At 43.7% G+C, this 23,096-nt stretch overlaps 1 protein-coding gene across 1 annotated transcript in view; it reads left to right on the forward strand.

Annotated features, from left to right (window-relative positions):
- ZZEF1 (zinc finger ZZ-type and EF-hand domain containing 1) overlaps positions 1 to 23,096 on the forward strand; it is a 289,900-nt gene that overhangs the window by 151,928 nt on the left and 114,876 nt on the right. The window contains exons 18-23 of the mRNA XM_077296491.1: positions 2,737 to 2,851; positions 3,385 to 3,544; positions 14,684 to 14,805; positions 14,884 to 15,006; positions 16,334 to 16,503; positions 16,802 to 16,883. Of these exons, the coding sequence (XP_077152606.1) occupies positions 2,737 to 2,851; positions 3,385 to 3,544; positions 14,684 to 14,805; positions 14,884 to 15,006; positions 16,334 to 16,503; positions 16,802 to 16,883 (772 nt within the window). The remainder of the gene's footprint in view (positions 1 to 2,736; positions 2,852 to 3,384; positions 3,545 to 14,683; positions 14,806 to 14,883; positions 15,007 to 16,333; positions 16,504 to 16,801; positions 16,884 to 23,096) is intronic.

Raw genomic sequence — 23,096 nt, forward strand, 5'->3', positions numbered from 1 at the left:
TGCGTCGGTTTTTGCCGAAAATCGGACGCAAGAAAAATGCAACTTGTTGCGTTTTCTTGGTCCGACGCTTGCGGCAAAAAAGACGCATGTGTGGCACAACGCAACAAAAAAAAACGCATGCGTCCCCCATGTTAAGTATAGGGGGCGCATGACGCATGCGTCGCCGCTGCGTCGCCGACGCAAACCCGACGCACATTAGCTTAACGCTAATGTGAACGTAGCCTAAGCCATTCCAAAAGTTCAACAAGTTCCTTCCCTTGGCTTAAACACTAATTTTGTGCTAAAGTATAAGGTAGGAGGAAAAAAAAGCACGATATGGTCTTATCTGAGAATAACAATTATGTCAATTAAAATTATGCTAACCTGATAAGGTGACACACAACTATGAATACACATGAAAACAGCTGCTGCAGATCACGGATTTTCCAAATAGGAAAGAGGGGAAAAAAAGGAGCCAAATGTGGTTTATCTGCACTACTCGAAGGCAATGAAGATCCAAATGGAAGTATATAAGTATATCGAAGACTTCTTCCTCAGGACACAAACCATATATATGTAATTCCATATAAGATATAGATATACAGTGTGCATCCTGAGGAAGAATTGTGGAATGACTTTGAGATGCATTGACTGAAAAACCTGAAATAAAAAAAATCCTTTATTATTTTATATATCCATTTGAATCTTCATTGTCTACCAGCAGCGCGGATAAACCACATTTGGCTCTTTTAAAAAAAAATAAAAATAAAAAAAATACAAATTTTGTACTGTCAGACTCCCTTTAATTTCTGTGGCCTGGATTCCCATAGGAATCGAAAGCATGCCTGTAAAGGTCACCTTACACCTTCAATTATTTTTGATGCAACATACTTTCAGTTGGCAGCCGTTCACCCCCCAGTCTCCATGTGATATTGCTTTTTGTGAGGTATTCAACACATTGTCTTTATAGTAGTCATGGTATAAATGAGCATGAATGGTAAGCCATCACATACTATTTGAACAGTGAAAGAAACTCCTTTTGAATTCAGTAGATAAAGGCAAAATTTGATCCATAAGAACCAGTGATAGTGATGAAAAATACTGCAGTAAATAATATTATTATTATTATTAATTTTTATAGCGCCATTTATTCCATGGCGCTTTACATGTGAAATACGGGACAAATATAGACAAATACATTAAACATGAGCAAAAACAAGGCACACGGGTACATAAGGAGGGAGGACCCTCCCCGTGAGGGCTCACAGTCTGCAGGGGATGGGTGATGATACACTAGGAGAGGGTAGAGCTGGTTGTGCGGCAGTTCAGTAGGTTCAGGATCACTGCAGGCTGTAGGCTTGTCGGAAGAGGTGGGTCTTCAGGTTCTTTTTGAAGGTTTCTATGGTAGGTGAGAGTCTGATGTGCTGGGGTAGAGAGTTCCAGAGTATGGGGGAAGCACGGGAGAAGTCTTGGATGCGGTTGTGGGAAGAAGAGATGAGAGGGGAGTAGAGAAGGAGGTCTTGAGAGGATCGGAGGTTGCGTGTTGGTAGGTACCGGGAGATCATGTCACAGATGTATGGAGGAGATAGGATGTGGATGGCTTTGTAGGTCATTGTGAGGGTTTTGAACTGGAGTCTCTGGGCGATAGGAAGCCAGTGAAGGGCTTGGCATAGGGGAGAGGCTGGGGAATAGCGGGGACACAGGTAGATTAGTCGAGCAGCAGAGTGTAGGATGGATTGGAGTGGTGCCAGAGTGCTAGAGGGGAGTCCAGAGAGTAGGAGGTTGCAGTAGTAATAATAGAGAATGTACTCATTCAGTAAAGTGATACAAGCATACCGACGCGTTTTCCCAAGGAGGATAGACCAGGGTTCATCAGGGGACAATAAAGTGCTTGTGAGTGGAAAGTTACTGTAGTGAGCAACGTCCCATAACGACCGCATAATATGAAAGGCTCTCTTTTTGTATACTTCCGCAAAGGTGTAGCAGAAGTTATCGTCCGGGTACAAATGGAGCGTTAATGCGCTCCACACGGTCTGCGGACCCTTACGCATCACCAGAAGTGATGTAATTGGAGGCGATGCAAAAGTGATGCCGCAGAAGTTGTAATATTCATTGCGGTGGGATGCAAGATGCGTTCCACGGCCGCTCAGGTGATCATCACGTCATGAGATATGATTCGATCTAAGGCTAGGTTCTCATTGCGTTTTAGTGTGAGCGCTAACGGACAGCGTTGCACGGCGAAATTAGCGCCGTGCAACACGTCCGTTAGCGCTCCCATTGCCAGCAATGTTAAAGCGCATTGCTAGCGCGTGCCATTTTCGGCACGTGCTAGCGATGTGCCGTTCTTTTGTGGTGCGCCTCGGACGCTGCTTGCAGCGTCCGCGGCGCGCCCGAGGTCTGTTCCCCGCTCTGGCAGATCGGGGATCTGCGCTAGCGGGGACGTTTAACGCGACCCTGAAAAAGACATTGCGTTAGCGCAATCCGCTAGCGCTTAGCGCTAAACGGATTGCCCTAACGCAATCTGAACCTAGCCTAAGCGTCAGAGAATAGCACATCTCAAAAAAAAATGACAGACACGAGATATATGTAGAAAAAATTCTATGTAGTGACGTGCAAGGGAGGATGGCCCAATGTTCTATGCACTATTATATTTTATAGCTAGGTAAAAATAAAATAATCAAGGGTTCAAATTTATTATTTTAATTAATGATGTGTATATATTTTTTTCCCTATTCTTTTATTTATTTTTTATTTCAGTGAGCAAGACCCAAGTGGATTATTATTACTTCCTGAAGCTGAGGTTTCTCCTGATTTTGACATCAGTCAAGTGCTGTCTGTCATGGAGAAATTTTTGGTGATGGCAGTGAGAGAGGTAACTTCTCAGTTTCTAATTTTATACTTTGGGTCTTATGAATATGAAAGCAGATGGTATATTTTTGGTTGTAGTTGAGAGAAAGGGACAATATTTGCAGTGTTTCTGGCTAACGTTTCTCAGTTGGCAGGATTTTTAGGCTATGTGCACACGTAGGAAATGTGGTGAGAATTTTCTGCACTAAATCTGCATCTCCTGGCAGAATCCGCAGGTGCAGTTTTTGTGCAGATTTTACCACTGCAGATTTTTATCATGGAGGGGTGCAGAAACGCTGCAGTACTGCACAAAAGAAGTGACATGCATTTCTTTTAAATCTGCAGCAATTCCGCACTGATTTTTCTGCACCATCTGCACAGCTTTTTTTTTTTTTTTTTTTTTTTTTTACCATTGATTTACATTGTACTGTAAATCAGTGCCTAACTGCAACTTTTCTGCGCAGAAAAATCTGCTGCAGATCTGCAGGAAATCTGTAACGTGTGCACATAGCGTTAGAGATGACTGAATTGTTTATAATTTTTTTTTTCTATTTACAGAGTAAGACATTAGTTTTGCATGATACCCAGGGAGAATGTGGCTCAAATTTACATTCCTTGTTCTGGGCGATCCAGGGTAGTCTTTTGTCATGGTGTTTTTGCCAGCTTAAAGGAGAAGATCCCATGTCCAAGCTAAAGGCCAGAGAATTGTTTGTCAAATGTAAGTTGTGATCTATTTTGAAAGTTTCAATACTATTTGCAATTTCGGATGACCATTGTCTATTTTGTTTAAAAATAACACTATGTAAAAACCATATTGTAGTGTTAAGTAACAAGCCACTGAGCCATTCCGGTTCAGTCACATTTTAGAGCGTCATTGCAGATTAAGCAGCTGTAAGGAGATCCTGCAGTTGCAGGAGCGTGAAGCTGGCAGTCTCCTGGCTGGGATCCCCTAGGTGTTAGTTTATGTGCACACGTCAGGATTTCTTGCAGAAATTTCCTGAACAAAACCGGACATTTTCTGCAAGAAATCCGCATGCGGTTTTTTCGTGGTTTTTTTGCGCTTTTTGCGTGTTTTTTTCCGGAGCTTCCCAATGCATTAAATAGCTGCAAAAACGCAAAATATCCGCAAAATTGATGATCATGCTGCGTTTTTACCGCAATGCGTTTTTGTAGCGGAAAAAGCGCATCATGTGCACAAAAATTGCAGAATGCATTAAAAATGATGGGATGCTTATGTATGCATTTTTTAAGCATTTTTCCCGCGGAAAACGCCCGAAAAAACGTGAAAAAACCGCGAAAAATCCTCAACATGTGCACATAGCCTAAATCGCTACACACACAGCACTGTGTGCACGTTATAGGAAGCAGAAACATTACTTTTATCGATCACCCATGACAGCACCAAGAGAGAGGGTGCAGCTGCCTTCCAAGGACAGGAATCCTACAGGCATAAAATGGTGGCACCTCTTCCATGCATTAGTTGGTTTCCTGTTCTTGACAAATGAACCTCTTGCAGGCATACCTGAAGATCAGAAGAACGGATGACTGTTTTTCCAGGCCCAGCTTGTCTCTCTGGAAGCGCCATAGTTGTTCAGGGAGACTTTAACACTTGTGTGCTGGTACAAGTGAGCAGTATCCTGGGTGGGGATAGCTGGCTCTGGCGTGGCTCTTTGGGCACTGGCACTCACCGGAGAAGGAGACAGTGGCATGTGCAGTGTTCCAGTGACGCCGCCCGGCGTGTTTGGAATTGACATGCGAAGAAAGGCAGGGCATGCCCAGGTAGCACAGCCAGGGCATTCCTGGATGCCACAGCTGGGGTGCACCCCCATGATGCGCAGGCTACGTGATTGCACTGCTAACCCGGAACTTCCGAGGAGTACCGGAGCTTGGTGGGGCAAGCAAAGGCGCTGCTTCAGCGTTTTAGAGGCGATCAGAGCATGGATCAGCACTTCCTTGCCTGTTGTCCAGTTCAGGAGAGTCGATGCACCCGAGTAGCAGCAGCTCGTTGGGAGGCCTCAGCAGAACGGCATAGACTCCATAGCAGTAATGGTGGCGGCCATGTTGGTGAGAGATGGAGTTCTGCAGGCAATGGCAAATTCAGTCAGGGGGGGCTCCAGCAGAGTGGATGAGTCTTCAGCATCTCACGATGGTCTTTTGGCTGCGATGTGTCCCCCATAATCCGGTACCATTCAATTGCCTCACACTGGTAAGTGATCTTTGGGAAAGTTCGTTCAGTGATATAACCTTTCCCGTTTTTTGGGGTTTTTTTTTGTAATTTTGTTGCCAGGGAAAGAAATGTGTACAGCAAAATCTAAGTACAAGGAGTGTGCACTTTGTAGAAATCTATTGCTTGACTCCTACCCAAAAAGACTTGTATAGAGCAGACCGTAGCGAAGGAAACCCCTAGCTTTGCACCCAACTCAATCATTAGGGTGAAAGTTAGAAGTCCCTTTTCCAGGAAGATGTCCATAAAGGGAAAAAGAATAAAATGGCTAGGTCTAATGGTTTGGATGTTTCAGATAAGGGTGACGACTAGTGTTGAGCGATACCGTCCGATACTTGAAAGTATCGGTATCGGAAAGTATCGGCCGATACCGTCACAGTATCGGAATCCAATCCGATACCGATACCCGATACCAATACAAGTCAATGGGACTCAAGTATCGGACGGTATCCCTGATGGTTCCCAGGGTCTGAAGGAGAGGAAACTCTCCTTCAGGCCCTGGGAACCATATAAATGTGTAAAAGAAAGAATTAAAATAAAAAATATCGCTATACTCACCTCTCCGACGCAGCCGGGACTTCAGCGAGGGAACCGGCAGCGTTGTTTGTTTAAAAATCGCGCTATTACTTGGTTACGTGAATTCCCGGCTTGTGATTGGTCAGGTCGGCCATGTTGCCGGGACGCGGACCAATCACAGCAAGCCGTGACGAAATTACGTCACGGCTTGCTGTGATTGGTCCGCGTCCCGGCAATATGGCCGCCCTGACCAATCACAAGCCGGGACGTCACGGGAGGCTGGACACGCGCTCATTTTAAAATGGGCGCGTGTCCAGCCTCCCGTGACGTCACGGCTTGTGATTGGTTGCGCCGCGATCAACCAATCACAAGCCGGGAGGCTGGACGCGCTCATTTTGAAATGGGCGCGTGTCCAGCCTCCCGTGACGTCACGGCTTGTGATTGGTTGCGCCGCGATCAACCAATCACAAGCCGGGAGGCTGGACGCGCTCATTTTGAAATGGGCGCGTGTCCAGCCTCCCGGCTTGTGATTGGTTGACCGCGACGCAACCAATCACAAGCCGTGACGTCACGGGAGGCTGGACACGCGCCCTTTTTAAAATGAGCGCGTTTCCAGCCTCCCGTGACGTCACGGCTTGTGATTGGTTAATGGCGGCCATGTTGCCGGGACGCGGACCAATCACAGCAAGCCGTGACGTATTTTCGTCACGGCTTGCTGTGATTGGTCCGCGGCCCGGCAACATGGCCGCCCTGACCAATCACAAGCCGGGACTTCGCGTAACCAAGTAAAAGCGGGAATTTTAAACAAACAACGCTGCCGGTTCCTGCGCTGAGGTCCCGGCTGCGTCGGACAGGTGAGTATAGCGATATTTTTTATTTTAATTCTCTATTTTACACATTTTAACATTAATGTTGTTCCGATACCCGATACCCGATACCACAAGAGTATCGGAATCCCGGTATCGGAATTCCGATACAGCAAGTATCGGCCGATACCCGATACTTGCAGCATCGGAATGCTCAACACTAGTGACGACTCCTCCGAATCCTCCTCATCAGCCGCCTCTTCTTCAGACAATAACACAGGTCATCTCTGTTTCCCTATAGAACAGATGGACAAACTTGTAAAGGCAGTTAGTACCATCAGGACATTATTTAAAGGGTAAGACCAAAAGAGGAATAGGTCATTTCCTTTAAACTAAAAGATCCGTGCCTTGAAACAGAGGGAATGAGCCTTAGTGGTCAAACTGGGACAAAGCCCCAAAACTGGATGCGGCCATTGCAAAGTCTTCTAGAAGAACATCTCACCCCCTTTGAAGAAATGGGGAATTTAAAAGACCCCTCAACAAGAAAGCAGATACCTTCCTTAAAGGTACAAGGAAGACAGCGGACAGGGAAGGTAGTGGTTTCATATTCAGAACCTCCTCCCAGGATTAAAAAAAACGAGCCAATGACTTCCAGCCTTGGTTGGAGGTTGGCTTTTGTACTTCCCAGCCTGGGAAGAAATATCAAGGAGTAATTGGATTTTTTGCCTGATAGAATCCGGGTAACTCCATTTCGGTCTTCAATAGCAGAACAACAGGCCTTAGAGGAAGAAGTCTCAGACCTGGTGCAGAAAGCTGTCCTATTTGATGTTTTCCTTGTTAGAAAAAGAGAGAGAGAGTTTTACTCCCCTCTCTTTCTAATTCAGAAACCAGACTGCTCCTTTAAGACAATAATACATTTGAGGGCCTCAATAAATTCCTAAGAATAATTACTTTCAAGATGGAATCTGTAAAATCTGCAATAAAATTACTCTTCCCGGATTGCTTCATGGCAGTTATAGATCTAGAGGATGGTTGCTACCATGTGCCCATTCATGTAGAACACCAAAAGTACCTCAGACTTGCAGTAGTCATTGGGTGAGTAGTCAGTCACTTCCAGTTTAGAGCCCATTTGGCCTCGCAATTACTCCTCATGTCTTCACCAAAGTGGTGGAAGAGGTCCTGGTCCTCCTCCGGGAAAAGAATGCATTGACTCCCGTATTTGGATGATTTTCTAGCAGTAGGCAATTCGGTCTGGCATTTCACTACTCGGCTAGAAGGAGTAATGTCCACTTAAGTATGCTTAAGCTGGCTATTGAACCTTAAAAAATTAAGGTTAGAGCCCCTAAAAGTGCAGTAACTTCTAGGTCTTCTGCTGGACTCGGGTGCAGGATTGTCATCTCCCGGGCGGTTAAATAGAAAACTTCCAACGCCCGGTGTTAAGGGCCCTGAAGTTCCCCACCATGTCTCTTAGAAGTGCTATGTCCCTTCTAGTTTCTCCAACGCCTTGCATCCAGCTAGTCCTGTGGGCCCAATTCCATACTAGAGCCTTACAACGGGATGTGTTAAACAACATTTCCCTTAGAGGACACCTAGAAGGAAGGATGACGCTATTCCAGTCATCAGTGCAGTCCCGCCCTTGGTGGCTGGATATCACTCTGTCCAGGGGGCTCATCTAGAAAACATAGTAATCCAAGGGATTTGGTCAGGGGACGAGAGTTTTTTGTTTGTTTGTTTTTCATCCTATCAAACTTGAAGGAATTGCTTGCAGTTTAATTGGCAGTAAGAAGACTCACTGTGTCCCTACAGGGTCATCATATCAGGATCCTCTCTGACAATCTGTTGACAGTGGCCTACATAAAACACCAGCAGGAACCCGATCCAGAACCTTAATGGAGGTGACAGACCGCTTATTCCAACTAGCAGAAAGTCAACTCCTGTCTTTGACGGCTCTTCTCATTAGAGGAAAAGAGACCATTAGAGCGGACTTTTTAAGCTGCAATTAACTAAGGCAAGGAGAGTCAGTGTTAGATTAGTCCATCTTAAGCCAGGTAGTGTAGATGTTGGGCTGTCTGGACAAAGACCTTTTGCCACCAGGTTGAACAGGAAGGTTAAAAATTTCTCTTCTCTGAATCCCAGACCAGGTCCTCAGGGAGTAGATGGCTTTTTAGTTCCATGGAAGTTCAACCCCGTGTACTCTTTTGCTCCAATAGCCCTGATCCCGCTGGTGGTAAGGAAGATCAGAGAAGACAAAACAAGGATTATATTAGTCGCACACTTTTGGCCCAGAAGACCGTGGTTCTTATGGTTGAGGAAAGTGTCGTTCACCGACCCGTGGGTCCTCTTAAGAGGTTTCGAATCTCCTCTCTCGGGGACCAATTTATCATCCACAAGTAACCAACCTTCATTTGACGGCGAAGCATTTCAGTGGGTGCTGTTAATGTTAATCTTGTATCCACCCTTCTTCGAAGTTCAAAGTAGGAAGTTGTCCACAACCAGAATTTATGCCAGAACATGGACAACATTTCTAACAGCCTTGGGATCAAGGATTGAGGATGGTGCTCCAGTGGGTTGTATTATGGAGTTTTCTGCGGAAATGCCTCGAACTAGGCCTATCCACCAACACCCTCAAAGTCTAGGTGTCATCTCTGGGGGCCCAGTATAACTGTGATCTAGCGTGGAATTATTGGGTATCTAGATTTATTATGGCTTCATCTAGATCCAGGCCCATATTAAAAGAAAGAGTAGTGCCCTGGTATTTAAACCTAATCTTAGCATTTGTGACAGAGTTACCATTCGAGCCAGTTAATTTAGCACCTGTCAAAGTTCCAGTTCTTTTGGTAGCCTTAACATCTGCCCGAAGGGTCAGTGGCATTCTGGCACGTTCCAGAGTTCCACCATTCATTCAGTTTCTGAAAGACAGGGTAGTTTTGAAGCCTGATCCATCCTATCTACCTACCTAAAGTAGCATCTCAGTTTCATAGATTACAGGAGATAGTTCTTTCTCCTTTCTGTTCTAGCACTAAGAATCAGAAGGAAGAAAAGCTTCAAACGCTAGATGTTAGAAGGTCTGCTGAAGTACCTGTCTGTTACTGACTCCTGGAAGGAGGTTAGTTCTTTGTGTTCCTCCAGAGGCTTAGGGTACCCTCTCACAGTGGCACTTTGGTCGCTACGACGGCACGATCCGTGACGTTCCAGCGATATAGTTACGATCTCGCTGTGTCTGACACGCTACTGCGATCAGGGACCCCGCTGAGAATCGTACGTCGTAGCAGATTGTTTGAAACTTTATTTCGTCGCTGGATCACCCGCTGACATCGCTGCATCGGCGTGTGTGACTCCGATGCAGCGATGTCTTCACTGTAACCAGGGTAAATATCGGGTTACTAAGCGCAGGGCCACGCTTAGTAACCCGATGTTTACCCTGGTTACCATTGTAAATGTAAAAAAAAAAAAAACACATACTCACATTCCGGTGCCTGTCACGTCTCCGGGCGTCCGCTTCCCTGCACTCCTCCTGCATCCTGTGTCAGCGCCGGCCGGCCGTACATCAGAGCACAGCGGTGACGTCACCGCTCTGCTTTACGGCCGCGCTTACATAGGATGCAGGAGGAGTGCAGGGAAGCGGACGCCCAGGGACGTGACAGGCACCGGAATGTGAGTATGTGTTTTTTTTTTTTTACATTTACAATGGTAACCAGGGTAAACATCGGGTTACTAAGCGCGGCCCTGCGCTTAGTAACCCGATGTTTACCCTGGTTACCCGGGGACTTCGGCATCGTTGGTCGCTGGAGAGCTGTCTGTGTGACAGCTCTCCAGCGACCACACAACGACTTTCCAACGATCACGGCCAGGTCGTATCGCTGGTCGTGATCGTTGGAAAGTTGCAGAGTGTGACGGTACCCTTAAAGCTTCAAAACGCACAATAGCTAAGTGGATTAGGGAGGCCATTTCTTTAGCTTATTCTGCAAGTGGCAAGATCTGAAAGCTCACTCTACAAGGCCGCGGCAACCTCCTAGCCGGAGAGATCGGACATCTCAATCGAGCAGATCTGTAAGGCAGAAACCTAGTCTTCACCTTCCACTTTATATTAGCATTATAATCTGGATATGGGTTCCTCTTCTGACCTCACCTTTGGAAAAAGGGTGCTCCAGGCTGTGGTTCCTCCTGAAATCTTACTTTCTACTGTAATTCTCTCGTGGTGCGGTAATGGGTGATCGATAAATTCTTAGTTACTTACCGGTAACGGGATTTTTTGGAACCCATGACAGCACCCTTATACATAAAGGTTTTTTTAAAGGGACTTTGTTAGCCCAGAATCACTATTCAAACCAATTACAGGCACTCGGTGCGTCATGGTGTGGTGGAGCCAATAATTTAAATACACCTAACCTTCTGCTTGGTTTCCATCTATCTCCACCCTTTTCTAGCTCTATGAAGCCAGAGCTGTGAATCAAAGAAGAGGGTGGGGGTGCAAGTGGGAAACTGGAGAGGAAAAGTTCGGCACTTCCCATCCGGTAAAATAAAATCCTTTATTCAAAGTACATTGCAAATTGTCTCTTCAGAGAGGAAGAGGACTAGAACTCTAGAGCCACCTATTGGTAGTAGCAATCCTAACAGTCAATGTCGACCCTTTAACGAGTCTTGTCACCTGACTTAGGATAAAAACCAAACCAGAATCTCAATTTGCAGTTCCAGAGGAGCATTGCGGCTTAAGTCTCCTCATCTCGGCATGCTTAACATGTCACTCTCCGTAAGGAGAAACGATACTTTTTGAATCCAAATCAAAGTACATTAAATCAAGTGAATCAATACAAAAAGTTTAAAAACTGGCATGTTTTTGGTGCAATAACTGCCCTCAATCATGGTATGAAGAACAGTGTTATGGGAATATTGTTTTAAATCTGTGGGGACAAATCATATAGATATACATATTTGACCAATGAGGGACTGCTACATACATATTAAGATATAATCAGAAAATTACCTATTGTTCAGATCAGGTTTTTGTGTTGGAGGATTTTTTTTACCAGTTTGCGCATGTTAAACTTACCTAATCATTAAATAGTGGCTGCAAAGCTGAAATAAAACTGCACTTTTTATTTTTCCTCTTGGTTGTGGAGGTATTAGCTTGTAAAGTGCAGGTTATAATGTATGTTAAGCCCAACTGGGCATTTCCCGATTTTTCCCTGTGAGCCTGTACGTCTTCCCCTTCATGATGCGGTTATAAGCATACAAGGGAAAAAAGAACCCGCCCGCAATAGCTTGGTGCAGGTTACCTCTGTGAGGCATGTAATGACAGTCTGCCCTCCTCACGGATCTCACTGCAGATCTGTATGTCATGACAAACTGCAGAAGCAGAGTGTCATTACACCTTTCATCTCACAGCAATGGGAGTTGAATACAGCAAAGCTTGACAGGACTGTGAGAGGAGAGCAGCAGACGTGTTTGTAGTGAGACAAAGCTCAGCTCTGCTGTGCTGCCCTCACCCACACTAATTGCCATAAAATGACAGGTGTATATAATGACTTATTCCTGCTCTGGTCCCGGCACTTTGATCTTCTCGCTCAAAAGGGTGCTCCAGGCTGTGGTTCCTCCTGAAATCTTACTTTCCTCTGTAATTCTCTCGTGGTGCGGTAATGGGTGATCGATAAATTCTTAGTTACTTACCGGTAACGGGATTTTTTGGAACCCATGACAGCACCCTTATGCATAAAGGTTTTTTTAAAGGGACTTTGTTAGCCCAGAATCACTATTCAAACCAATTACAGGCACTCGGTGCGTCATGGTGTGGTGGAGCCAATAATTTAAATACACCTAACCTTCTGCTTGGTTTCCATCTATCTCCACCCTTTTCTAGCTCTATGAAGCCAGAGCTGTGAATCAAAGAAGAGGGTGGGGGTGCAAGTGGGAAACTGGAGAGGAAAAGTTCGGCACTTCCCATCCGGTAAAATAAAATCCTTTATTCAAAGTACATTGCAAATTGTCTCTTCAGAGAGGTAGAGGACTAGAACTCTAGAGCCACCTATTGGTAGTAGCAATCCTAACAGTCAATGTCGACCCTTTAACGAGTCTTGTCACCTGACTTAGGATAAAAACCAAACCAGAATCTCAATTTGCAGTTCCAGAGGAGCATTGCGGCTTAAGTCTCCTCATCTCGGCATGCTTAACATGTCACTCTCCGTAAGGAGAAACGATACTTTTTGAATCCAAATCAAAGTACATTAAATCAAGTGAATCAATACAAAAAGTTTAAAAACTGGCATGTTTTTGGTGCAATAACTGCCCTCAATCATGGTATGAAGAACAGTGTTATGGGAATATTGTTTTAAATCTGTGGGGACAAATCATATAGATATACATATTTGACCAATGAGGGACTGCTACATACATATTAAGATATAATCAGAAAATTACCTATTGTTCAGATCAGGTTTTTGTGTTGGAGGATTTTTTTTACCAGTTTGCGCATGTTAAACTTACCTAATCATTAAATAGTGGCTGCAAAGCTGAAATAAAACTGCACTTTTTATTTTTCCTCTTGGTTGTGGAGGTATTAGCTTGTAAAGTGCAGGTTATAATGTATGTTAAGCCCAACTGGGCATTTCCCGATTTTTCCCTGTGAGCCTGTACGTCTTCCCCTTCATGATGCGGTTATAAGCATACAAGGGAAAAAAGAACCCGCCCGCAATAGCTTGGAGCAGGTTACCTCTGTGAGGCATGTAATGACAGTCTGCCCTCCTCACGGATCTCACTGCAGATCTGTATGTCATGACAAACTGCAGAAGCAGAGTGTCATTACACCTTTCATCTCACAGCAATGGGAGTTGAATACAGCAAAGCTTGACAGGACTGTGAGAGGAGAGCAGCAGACGTGTTTGTAGTGAGACAAAGCTCAGCTCTGCTGTGCTGCCCTCACCCACACTAATTGCCATAAAATGACAGGTGTATATAATGACTTATTCCTGCTCTGGTCCCGGCACTTTGATCTTCTCACTAAGTAGCTGTGTGTGACTACAGACTGCCACTAAGTGTCACACTGAGACACCTATTATAAGCTATTGTTTCAGCGTATTCTTCTTTCCCCATGTGATGCTGCCTGCTTATGATTGAGCATTGTCCGGTAGCATACTCCCCTCCTTTTTAAAAGTAATTATTTGGCAATTTCTTTTTATTTTTCCATATCACACTGTATTAAAAATGAGAACTCTTGCAATTTTCACACTGGTCACTGGGACTCTTCTCTGATATGTATTTATGCTGAAAACTGTTCCTGAAAGGACGGGAAATAAGAATCTAAAAAAAGCTGATGGCCAGTGTGATGATGGCAAGATTACTAATTTTCTTTTTTTAATGTAGACAGTCGTATTAAAATGCATATCCAAAATGTAAAAAAAAACACACAAAAAAAAGCAATGGGTCATTTTTTGCTTATAGCTTCCAACGAACAGCTTTGCATCATGGTTATGCTACAATTCGTGTGACGTTTAATAGCATATCAGTCTACCTTGACCTAAATTTTTTTTTTTCTGGCATACCTTTACACTATAACAAAATACAGAGAAATTATACATGTATTACAAATTTTAGATGTATACAAAGAAAAAAATATATAATTTTTTTTTCCCCCTAGTTTCATGCAGTCTCAATAATAAAATTCAATTTATTCATCAGCCACATGTGACAACATTCCAAAATACTGTGTATATGACTCCAATTCTCTTTGTAAGGCAAAAAACAAACAAACAAAAAAACCCCATCTTTTATTATACTCCCCTATGAGGCGATATGGACCGATGGGTGTTGCTGGTCTTCATCCTGTGCCTCCTGTCTTCTTGTGATGCCGTCCTCCTCTGCTTCGTGTAGATGACACATCCTACGTCATATACACCGTGTTCCCCATTGCGCTTCTGCGCAGGTGCATTTCTCTCTGCCAGAGCAAAGTACTGTAATGCATCGGCGCGCTTTGTCCTCTCCCTGTGCATTTGCCGGACAGTACTTTTCTCTGCCCTCGGGAATGCAGAGAGAAGTGCCCCCCCGCGCTGGAGAGTGAAGGGGAACAATGGATGACGTAGGACGTGTCATCCAGACAAAGCAAGAGAAGGAGGACTCCATCGCAAGAAGGGAGGAGTCATTGGACCTAGATTAGCGACGCCTGTCAGACAGGACTGATCGCGATAACCCATATGGGCTAATACACCACTATATTTTTTCTAAGAAGGAGTGCTGTCTTCATAAAGCAGTATTGCAGTCTTTCTAAATTGACTTTTTTGCTATCTGTTTATTCTGATAATTTTATGATGTATTTTTTTAGATGTTGATCTTTTCTTAACAAACACCAAAACTATACTGGAACCCTTACTGAACGAGTGCAGTGGGAAGATGATCATTGAAAAGCTGAACAATTCTGTGTTTGCCATGTCAACACGCCAGCTCGTGAGTAAAAGGCACATAGGGCGAAGCATTCCACCTTTTTAATGTTTTACTCCCTAACACAATTTTTGATTTTGACAGATGACATACATGTTGGAGTTTTGCGCTCTTGATATTCCACACTGTTTACTACTTCAGAGTTTCAGCAATTTAACCAAGTTAATGAAGAAGCTTTGTGGTGATCCTGGTGAAAGTGCCAACAAGGTAGGTGCTGTGGGCATAAGCCACAGGTTTTTGCAGAGGATTCCATTTTCTACAGATGCAAATTTTGTTGTACATTTTTTCGGGAAGTTTCCAGAGCATAAAAAGAAATCCATTTTATTGAAAAGATCAAAATCCATTTTCAAATAGAATTTAATTCCTGAAATGCTTCCCTTTTCTAGATCAGGCATGCCCGTGTAGCCTGATCATTGTTTTGTAGCCTGCTTCTATCCAGATAGTACGTCCACTTGCTGACTTCTGCTCTTTTGGCCGCGTATTTGCAGATGATATCTGTACTTGAATGCAGAGAAGCCATATATCCTAGGTAGACAGCGGCATTCTCATAGTCGGCTGTAAGAAAGGCACCCTTCACTAGAGTTGAGCAAATATGTTTGGAATTGGTTGCGAATCTGAATTTGCTATCTTCGTACCCTACATTTTTTTATCATAGTAAAAACCCCTTTAATTTTCATGGGATATGTGTTGTGAATTCTGCTTTTGGGTTCCCTCCGGTGGTGGTAGGTGGTAATGCAGTTGTCCCTGAGTTGCAGTCCTGGTCAGGTGTTTCTGCTGATTGCAGTTCTGACTGGGGTATTTAGGTGTGCAGGATTCATTAGTCCTTGCCAGTTGTTGTTGGGAGGTGTTGGACCTCTGCCTGGTTCCTCCTGCCTTTCTGCCAAATCAGCAAAGATAAGTGTCTGTTTTTTTTTCTGTGGCACACATGCTGTGTGCTTCATGATTCTTTTGTGTTTTCTCGTCCAGCTTAGATTGTGTCAGTATTTTCTCAGTCTTGTTGGATTCTCTCGGGTTGCAGATATTCATTCCACGTCTTTAGTTAGATTGTGGAATTTTTTGTATTATCTGCTGTGGATATTTTTTGAAGGGTTTTAATACTGACCGCCTAGTATTCTGTCCTATCCTTTCCTATTTAGCTAGAGTGGCCTCTTTTGCTAAATCTTGTTTTCTGCCTGCGTGTGTCTTTTCTTCTCCTGCTCACAGTCAATATTCGTGGGGGCTGCCTATCCTTTGGGGTTCTGCTCTGAGGCAAGGTAGTATTCCTATTTCCATCTATAGGGGTATTTAGTCCTCCGGCTGTGTCGAGGTGTCTAGGGTTTGTTAGGCACACCCCACGGCTACTTCTAGTTGCGGTGTTAGTTCAGGATCTGCGGTCAGTATAGTTTCCACCTACTCCAGAGAAAGTTTCATGTGGCTCCAAGGTCACCGGATCACAACAGATATGTAAGCATTGTACATTCTTATGTATTCAATAATGTTTTTATTTTAATCCTGGAACACCTCAGGAGTATAGTGTTATTTTTTTCATGAATAGATTGAAATGGAAAGTTGGAATCAGGTGCAACAACCGGTGGTCATCCAGACCTGGAACATGGAATCGCCTCACAACTATGAGAACAATTGCCGTGATACAACAGTCTTCCTATGCCCTGGGGCAACTTACTTTGAGGTGGAATTCGATGACAAGTGTGAAACTGAAAAGAGGTAATTCTCGTGAAGTATTATCTTTTATAACAGATAACTGCATTTCCCAATTTCTAAAACCATGTGCAAATGAGTGGTTTGAAAAAATGTATGGACATTTAATTAAATTTACCATACGCCTCCACTAGTTTGGATAGGAAAATGAAAATGTACATTCATGAACTCTTCAAGCTATAATGATTTATTTATGAGCGATCAATTTTAATTATCAATAATTGATTTGTGCTTTTTACACACGGAATTCATAGCTTCTTTGTGGATACTAGCCTTAACAAATGAGTTTTATATGTATGTGCAGATATGACTACTTGGAGTTTACAGATGCCAGAGGCGGCAAAGTTCGTTATGATCACAAAGTTGGTACTGATAAGTGGCCAAAGGTAAGTAATAAATGCTAAGCAATATGTTTTTTGTTATTTCAACAATTTAAAAAAAAAAAAAATACATGCATTTTTTTTTTTTTTTTTACTGGAAAGTCCTTTTAACCCCCTTCACAATCTTTGACGCATAGGTACGTCACAGGTTGTGTCCCTGCCTTTGATGCAGGCTCCGTCTCTGAGCCTGCATCTTTCCCTGTACTTGATGGCTGATTTAATCAGCCTCCAAGTGCCTCTAACAGCCATGAGTGGATCTGAGATTCACCCCTGGCTGTTAACTAGTGAAATGCCACTGCCAATCGCTGATGGCATCATTTAAAGGAGTTTTCCCACAGAAAAAAAAAAGTTGTTTTTAATCAATAGATCTTGGAATAATAATAACTTCCACAATTGGATGTGTTTAAAAAAAAAAAATAAAAATAAAATGTTCCTGTGCTTTTGTTCTTGGGAAAACCCCTTTAACACTCGCTGTTAAATAGGTAGTCATAACGGCCGTGGGCCTGCAGAAGACCCCTGTGCCTGTCATTGTGAATTATAGGAGAACATTATTTTTTTTTTTTTAAATTCGTTTATTTAAACGCTTAATACACATGTACATACAGTTTACATATTTCCAGGTCAGTGTAGGTACATTATAACGGTAGATACATTAACATAATGTTATATACACCAATCAGATTAAGCATATTTAAGATATAATGGTATGTCACAATTACTGAAAATCCTAAAACTCAACCTATCTTACTGCCTAAACAAAACAAACTCCATCACCTTAGTATAACGGTTTCAGTACTCAGCGTGAATCGTACAATCTCCCAACTCATTACTATACTAAATCTAGGTCCTTAATTACGTGGTGACATGGTGAGATACGACGAGTTCCATAAGTCCCAAATTTTATTGAATTTCTCTAAACAACCTCTGTTCTGGTATAGGGTGCGTTCATACGGCACAATCAAATTTACCAACTCTATCCAGGCCCTAAGGGACGGATGCGAAGTACCCATCCAGCGCAAGGCAATCAATTTCCTTGCCAGAAAAAGTGTCTCCCTCAAAAAAATTTGGACGTGGTGGCCCCACATTTCCTCCTCCAGAATCCCAAACAAACACACTGATGGGGTCAAGGGAACAGGAATATGTACAAGGGACGACAACAACGAAACCACCTCTCTCCAATAAGACATAATAACAGGGCATTCCCATATCATGTGTATGAAATCCGCTTCCTCCATATGACATCTAATACATTCTGAAGATTCGGACCGCCCAATTTTAAACAGTCTCAGTGGGGTTAGATATGATTGATGTAGAATATATAACTGTATCATTTTATTGTTAGCCGAGGGGGACACCTTGGTTGGGGACTCAAGGGCCATCTCCCAGTCCTCACCCTGTAAGTCAGGTATCAGGACCCTCCACTTTTCCCCTATTGGCAACAAAGTAGCATCCGCACCCACGGACAACATATAAGTATATAGTGCAGAGATAAGACCACGGGGTCCCTGTGACTTAAAAATCCCTATCAGTGGGAAGGAGGATATTACCTTTGTCACCTCCACATTTCGAAAATGTGACTGTATCGCCGATCTAAGTTGAAGATATCGGAAGAACTGAGGCCTCGGTATATCATACTTATGTTGGATTTGTTCAAAGGACATTAGGATTCCCTGTTCATAAAGATCATTGAGCGACAAAACACCATGTGACGTCCAGAATTGAGCGGAAGGGTGATTCAGTAAGCTCGGGAAGTATTCACTATCCCATAATGGCATTTCAGCTACAATACCGTCAAAACGGATCACCTTTTTTACTTGTCGCCAAATCAACCTTGCCAACCGAAGTAACGGCAATAACTTAGGGGCAGAGGGTTTGTTTATTTCCAGAAAACCCAACGGGCAGCTGATCTTGGCAGCATAAGCCAGGTGGTTTTCCGAGTTTGGTAAATCGCTCCCAGGCATCCATTTTCGTAGAGCTCTAAGTTGTCCGGCCAAGTAATATAAAAAAAAATCTGGCAACGCCGCCCCTCCCATTTGTTTAGATCTGTGCAAAGTGGATAATTTGAGTTTGGGTCTAGCCCTCCCCCAAATAAAGGATGTAGTTAAAGAGTTTAAGCTAGCAAAAAAGGATTTAGGAACCGGTACTGCGCTATGTTGGAGGGAATAATTAAGCTTCGGGAGGAGTATCATTTTTATCAAATTTATACGGCCCGAGACAGATAGAGGCAGTTTACTCCATATAGCAAATTTATGTTTAGCGAACTCCAGTAACGGGAGAATATTAAATTGTAAATCCAGTCTACTATCTTTTGGTATAATTATTCCTAGGTATTTAAAACTAGTGACAACCGGCAATAGGGAGAGCGTATTAAGGTGTGCAGCCGAGCCATGACAGAGAGGCATCAAGGCAGATTTATCCCAGTTAATATATAGTCCGGAACGTCTACTGAATCCCTCTATAGTAGTGATCACGTGAGGCAGGGTCTCCTCCACCTCGTCAAGAAATACAACCATATCGTCCGCATACAAACCGACAGTATCCACGCGGTCTGCTATCTTAATGCCCCTAACCAACGGGGAGGATCTCATACGAATCGCCAATGCCTCCATTGCGAGGGCGAACAAGGCCGGAGATAGAGGACATCCCTGGCGAGTCCCTCTCTTTAGGGAGAAGGATTCAGAGATAGAATTATTGATAATTATCCGAGCTCTTGGCTTCAAATATAGTGCTGCTATCCATTTTTGGAATTTAGGACCAAATTGAAATTTCTGTAAACATGCAGACAGAAAAGGCCATTCAAGGGAGTCAAATGCCTTAGCCGCGTCCAGCGAGGCCATGGCCCATTTATTCTCAGGGACCAACGTACTATACTGAGCTATTGATTGAACCCTCCTGATATTAATAGAGGTACTCTTACCCGGCATAAAACCTGTCTGATCTGGATGTATTATATCTAATATTACCGTGTTCAATCTAGTAGCTAGAATTTTAGTGAAAATCTTGTAGTCCACATTAACTAATGAAATAGGACGATAAGATCCGCAGTCTAGGGGGTCCTTCCCTTCCTTTTTTAAGACTATAATATTTGCTTCGTAATAAGAGTCCGGCAAGGAACCTCCCTCCCAAATCCCTTGAAATACTTTGAGCAGAATTGGAACCAGAGCATCTCTATATTTTCTATATATTTCTATAGGGAAGCCATCCGGACCAGGTGCCTTGCCAGAAGCCATGTCAGTTATAGCCTTGTTCACCTCATCAAGAGTAAAGTCAGCGTCTAGAAAGGCTTGTTGTGCAGCATTCAATGCGGGGAACACTAGGTCTGATAAATATCTTAGACACTCCGAGGTATCAGAGTCTCCCTTGGAACTATACAATTCTTTATAAAAATCACAAAAGCAGTGGAGTATGTCATCTGTCGAGGTTACTACAGAGTCGTCTGATTTCCGGATTTTAAGTATGGTATTGGATGTGTTGTGCTGGCGTACCATGTATGCTAGGAGTTTACTGGACTGATTTCCCAGTTCAAAGTATGTCTGTCTAGTAAAAAATAGTTTGCGCTTAGATTTAGTGTCAGTATATTGACTATGGAGTCTGTGTAAGTGTAACCACTCCATTCTGTTCTCATTCGTCTGGTTAGCTATATAGGCCGCCTCCGAGACTCTCAGTCGCTCGTCCATGTCATCGTCTTCCTTTGAGGTCTGTCGCTTAATATACGAGATGGTAGAAGACAAACAACCCCTTAGGTATGCCTTAAGGGCGTCCCAGAGAATATTAAGATTTTGCGGCATAGGGTGGGATGCAATAAAACAGTCCAGTTGGTCAACAGTCCGGTCTTCCGGGCCTATTAACTTCAACCAGAATGGATTTACTTTCCACGTTATAATGTTCCTCACCCGACCCAATTTAAGTTTAAGGATCACTGGACTGTGATCTGAAATTCCTCTATTCCCATGACACACCTCTCCCACCCGTACCGCCAGGTTACTGGAGCCGAATACATAGTCCAAGCGAGACAAAGTACGTCTGACAGACGAATGACAAGTATATTCCCTTATGTCGGGATGATGCATTCTCCAAAGATCTAACCAGCCAGTACCTTCCATGAATATTGATAATCGAGATGGTGAAGAACCCACATCCGTAGTCCCCCCATCCAGTCGAAGTCTATCCATACCTTCATTCATTAACATATTGAAATCTCCCATACAGAGAACATGCGCATCTGGATAGTTCAAGGCAAAGTCGACCGCCTTCTTGACAACCGACATATTAGCAGGAGGAGGGTTATATATACACATTATGACATACTCCTCTGAATTCATATTCGCATACACAAACACAAAACGACCTTCCGGATCCCTCCGAACTTCTCTGACTTCCCATCTAATATCCTTATGGATTAACAAAGATACCCCTCTAGAATAGCTAGTGTGGAATGCGTGCACAGACCATTGTACCCAAGGTTTCTGCATATAACGGGACGAGTCTCTAGTCAGGTGTGTTTCAACTAAAGCTACTACATGAGGGCGATAACGTCTTATCTGAGAAAATACTTTAACTCTCTTACGAGGCGACCCTAAACCTCTCACATTCCAGGATATGCATGTTACTTCAGACGCCATATCTCATCAGCTTAGAAAATATAGTATCACGTCGAGTGTCCGTCACGCAGGTGATGAAGAAAAACATGGCAGTAATGTCTATACAACTAACAATGAACAAAACCAAAACATTGAAGATCAAATAATGCTTCTTAAGGGAGCAAAAAACCGTGCTCCGCATAACCCAGACCAAAAAAGGGGATACCATCTCTGAACACAGAGTTCGGTAAAGTTGTTTCCTAGGGCGCTGGCAAAAGGGCTCCTCTCATCAACAAGGAAAAACCGGTGATAGAGTTCCAGGATCTTGAAAGAAAGAAACTAGAAAATCTGCCCGACAAGAGGGCTCCTCTTTTTGTAGATCCATGCAAATATAAACAGCAGCCAACTTAGGATTTCTCTCCTCCCCTGTCCACTCCCACACATGACCGTAGCCACTCTTCAGCGTCCGCCGGGGTGCTAAAAAAGGAAGTAGAACCTTTATACACGACCCTGAGTCTAGCAGGATAAAGCATTGAATACACGACATTTTCCTCTCTTAGTCGTTTCTTTATCTCCATGAACTGAGACCGTTGTTTTTGTAATTCCATAGAAAAGTCTGGGAATATCGAGACAGTAGCGCTGTTAAATTTAATAGGGCTTTTTTGCCTCGCCATACGAAGAGCCATATCTCTGTCTCTGGAATTAAGAAGGCGGGCCAAGAAGGGCCTTGGCGGAGCGCCAGGGGGAGGAGCTTTTGTTGGGACCCTGTGGGCCCTTTCCACGGCAAATGTAGGGGAGAATTCATCTCCCAAAATATCTCTGAGCCAGCCCTCCAAGAATTTTTCAGGTTGTTGGCCTTCTGAGCGCTCCGGTAGGCCTATAATACGGATGTTATTTCGGCGTAGTCTGTTTTCCAAATCATCCGCCTTCTGCCTCCAAGCATTCATGGAGCCAGCCACTTTTGTCAATTTAGCTTCCATAGGTGCAGAGTTGTCTTCCAGGCGAGACACCCGTGTTTCAACCTCTGTAATACGGCCCTTCATAGACTGCATATCTTGGCGAAGGCGCCCCACCTCAGAGTGCACCTCCTCTATCTTCCCAGTCAGAGAGGTTCTAGTCAGTGATATAGCTTGCATCAGTTGTTCAGATGCCTGTCTCAGAGTTAAGTCCTCCTGATCTCCGTCCCCCTCATCCTCGGGGGCACGATTTTGTACCTGGGTCTCAGATTTCCCCATAGGAGAAGTATTATTCTTTTTTGAACGTAGATTATCAGGAGGATCAGATCGTGTAAATTTTTTGAGTTTTTCAGCAGCACTTAGATTTTTGGTGCGATGTGCGGATGACATAATGAGGATCGCTTAGTATTTTGATAGCGTACAGGTTCTGCCCGAGCAATGTAATACTGTGGCACAATACACAAACAGCCTATATGGCCCTCTCAGCCGTGCACCACAGGGTTAATGGTAGATTATAAACCAGCCCAATGTACTCTCAGGAGGGAGAGGAATCCAGGAAGTAGATCCAGCAGCGAATAATATGAGCTTAGTATCTGTATTAATTCTCAGGAATACACCCAGGCAGCTGTAGTATATACTGTAGTCAGAATATAGCAAATCCACATCCACCATACAAGTAATGG

Source organism: Ranitomeya variabilis, chromosome 3, assembly GCF_051348905.1.
Source record: "Ranitomeya variabilis isolate aRanVar5 chromosome 3, aRanVar5.hap1, whole genome shotgun sequence".
Lineage (NCBI taxonomy): Eukaryota > Metazoa > Chordata > Amphibia > Anura > Dendrobatidae > Ranitomeya > Ranitomeya variabilis.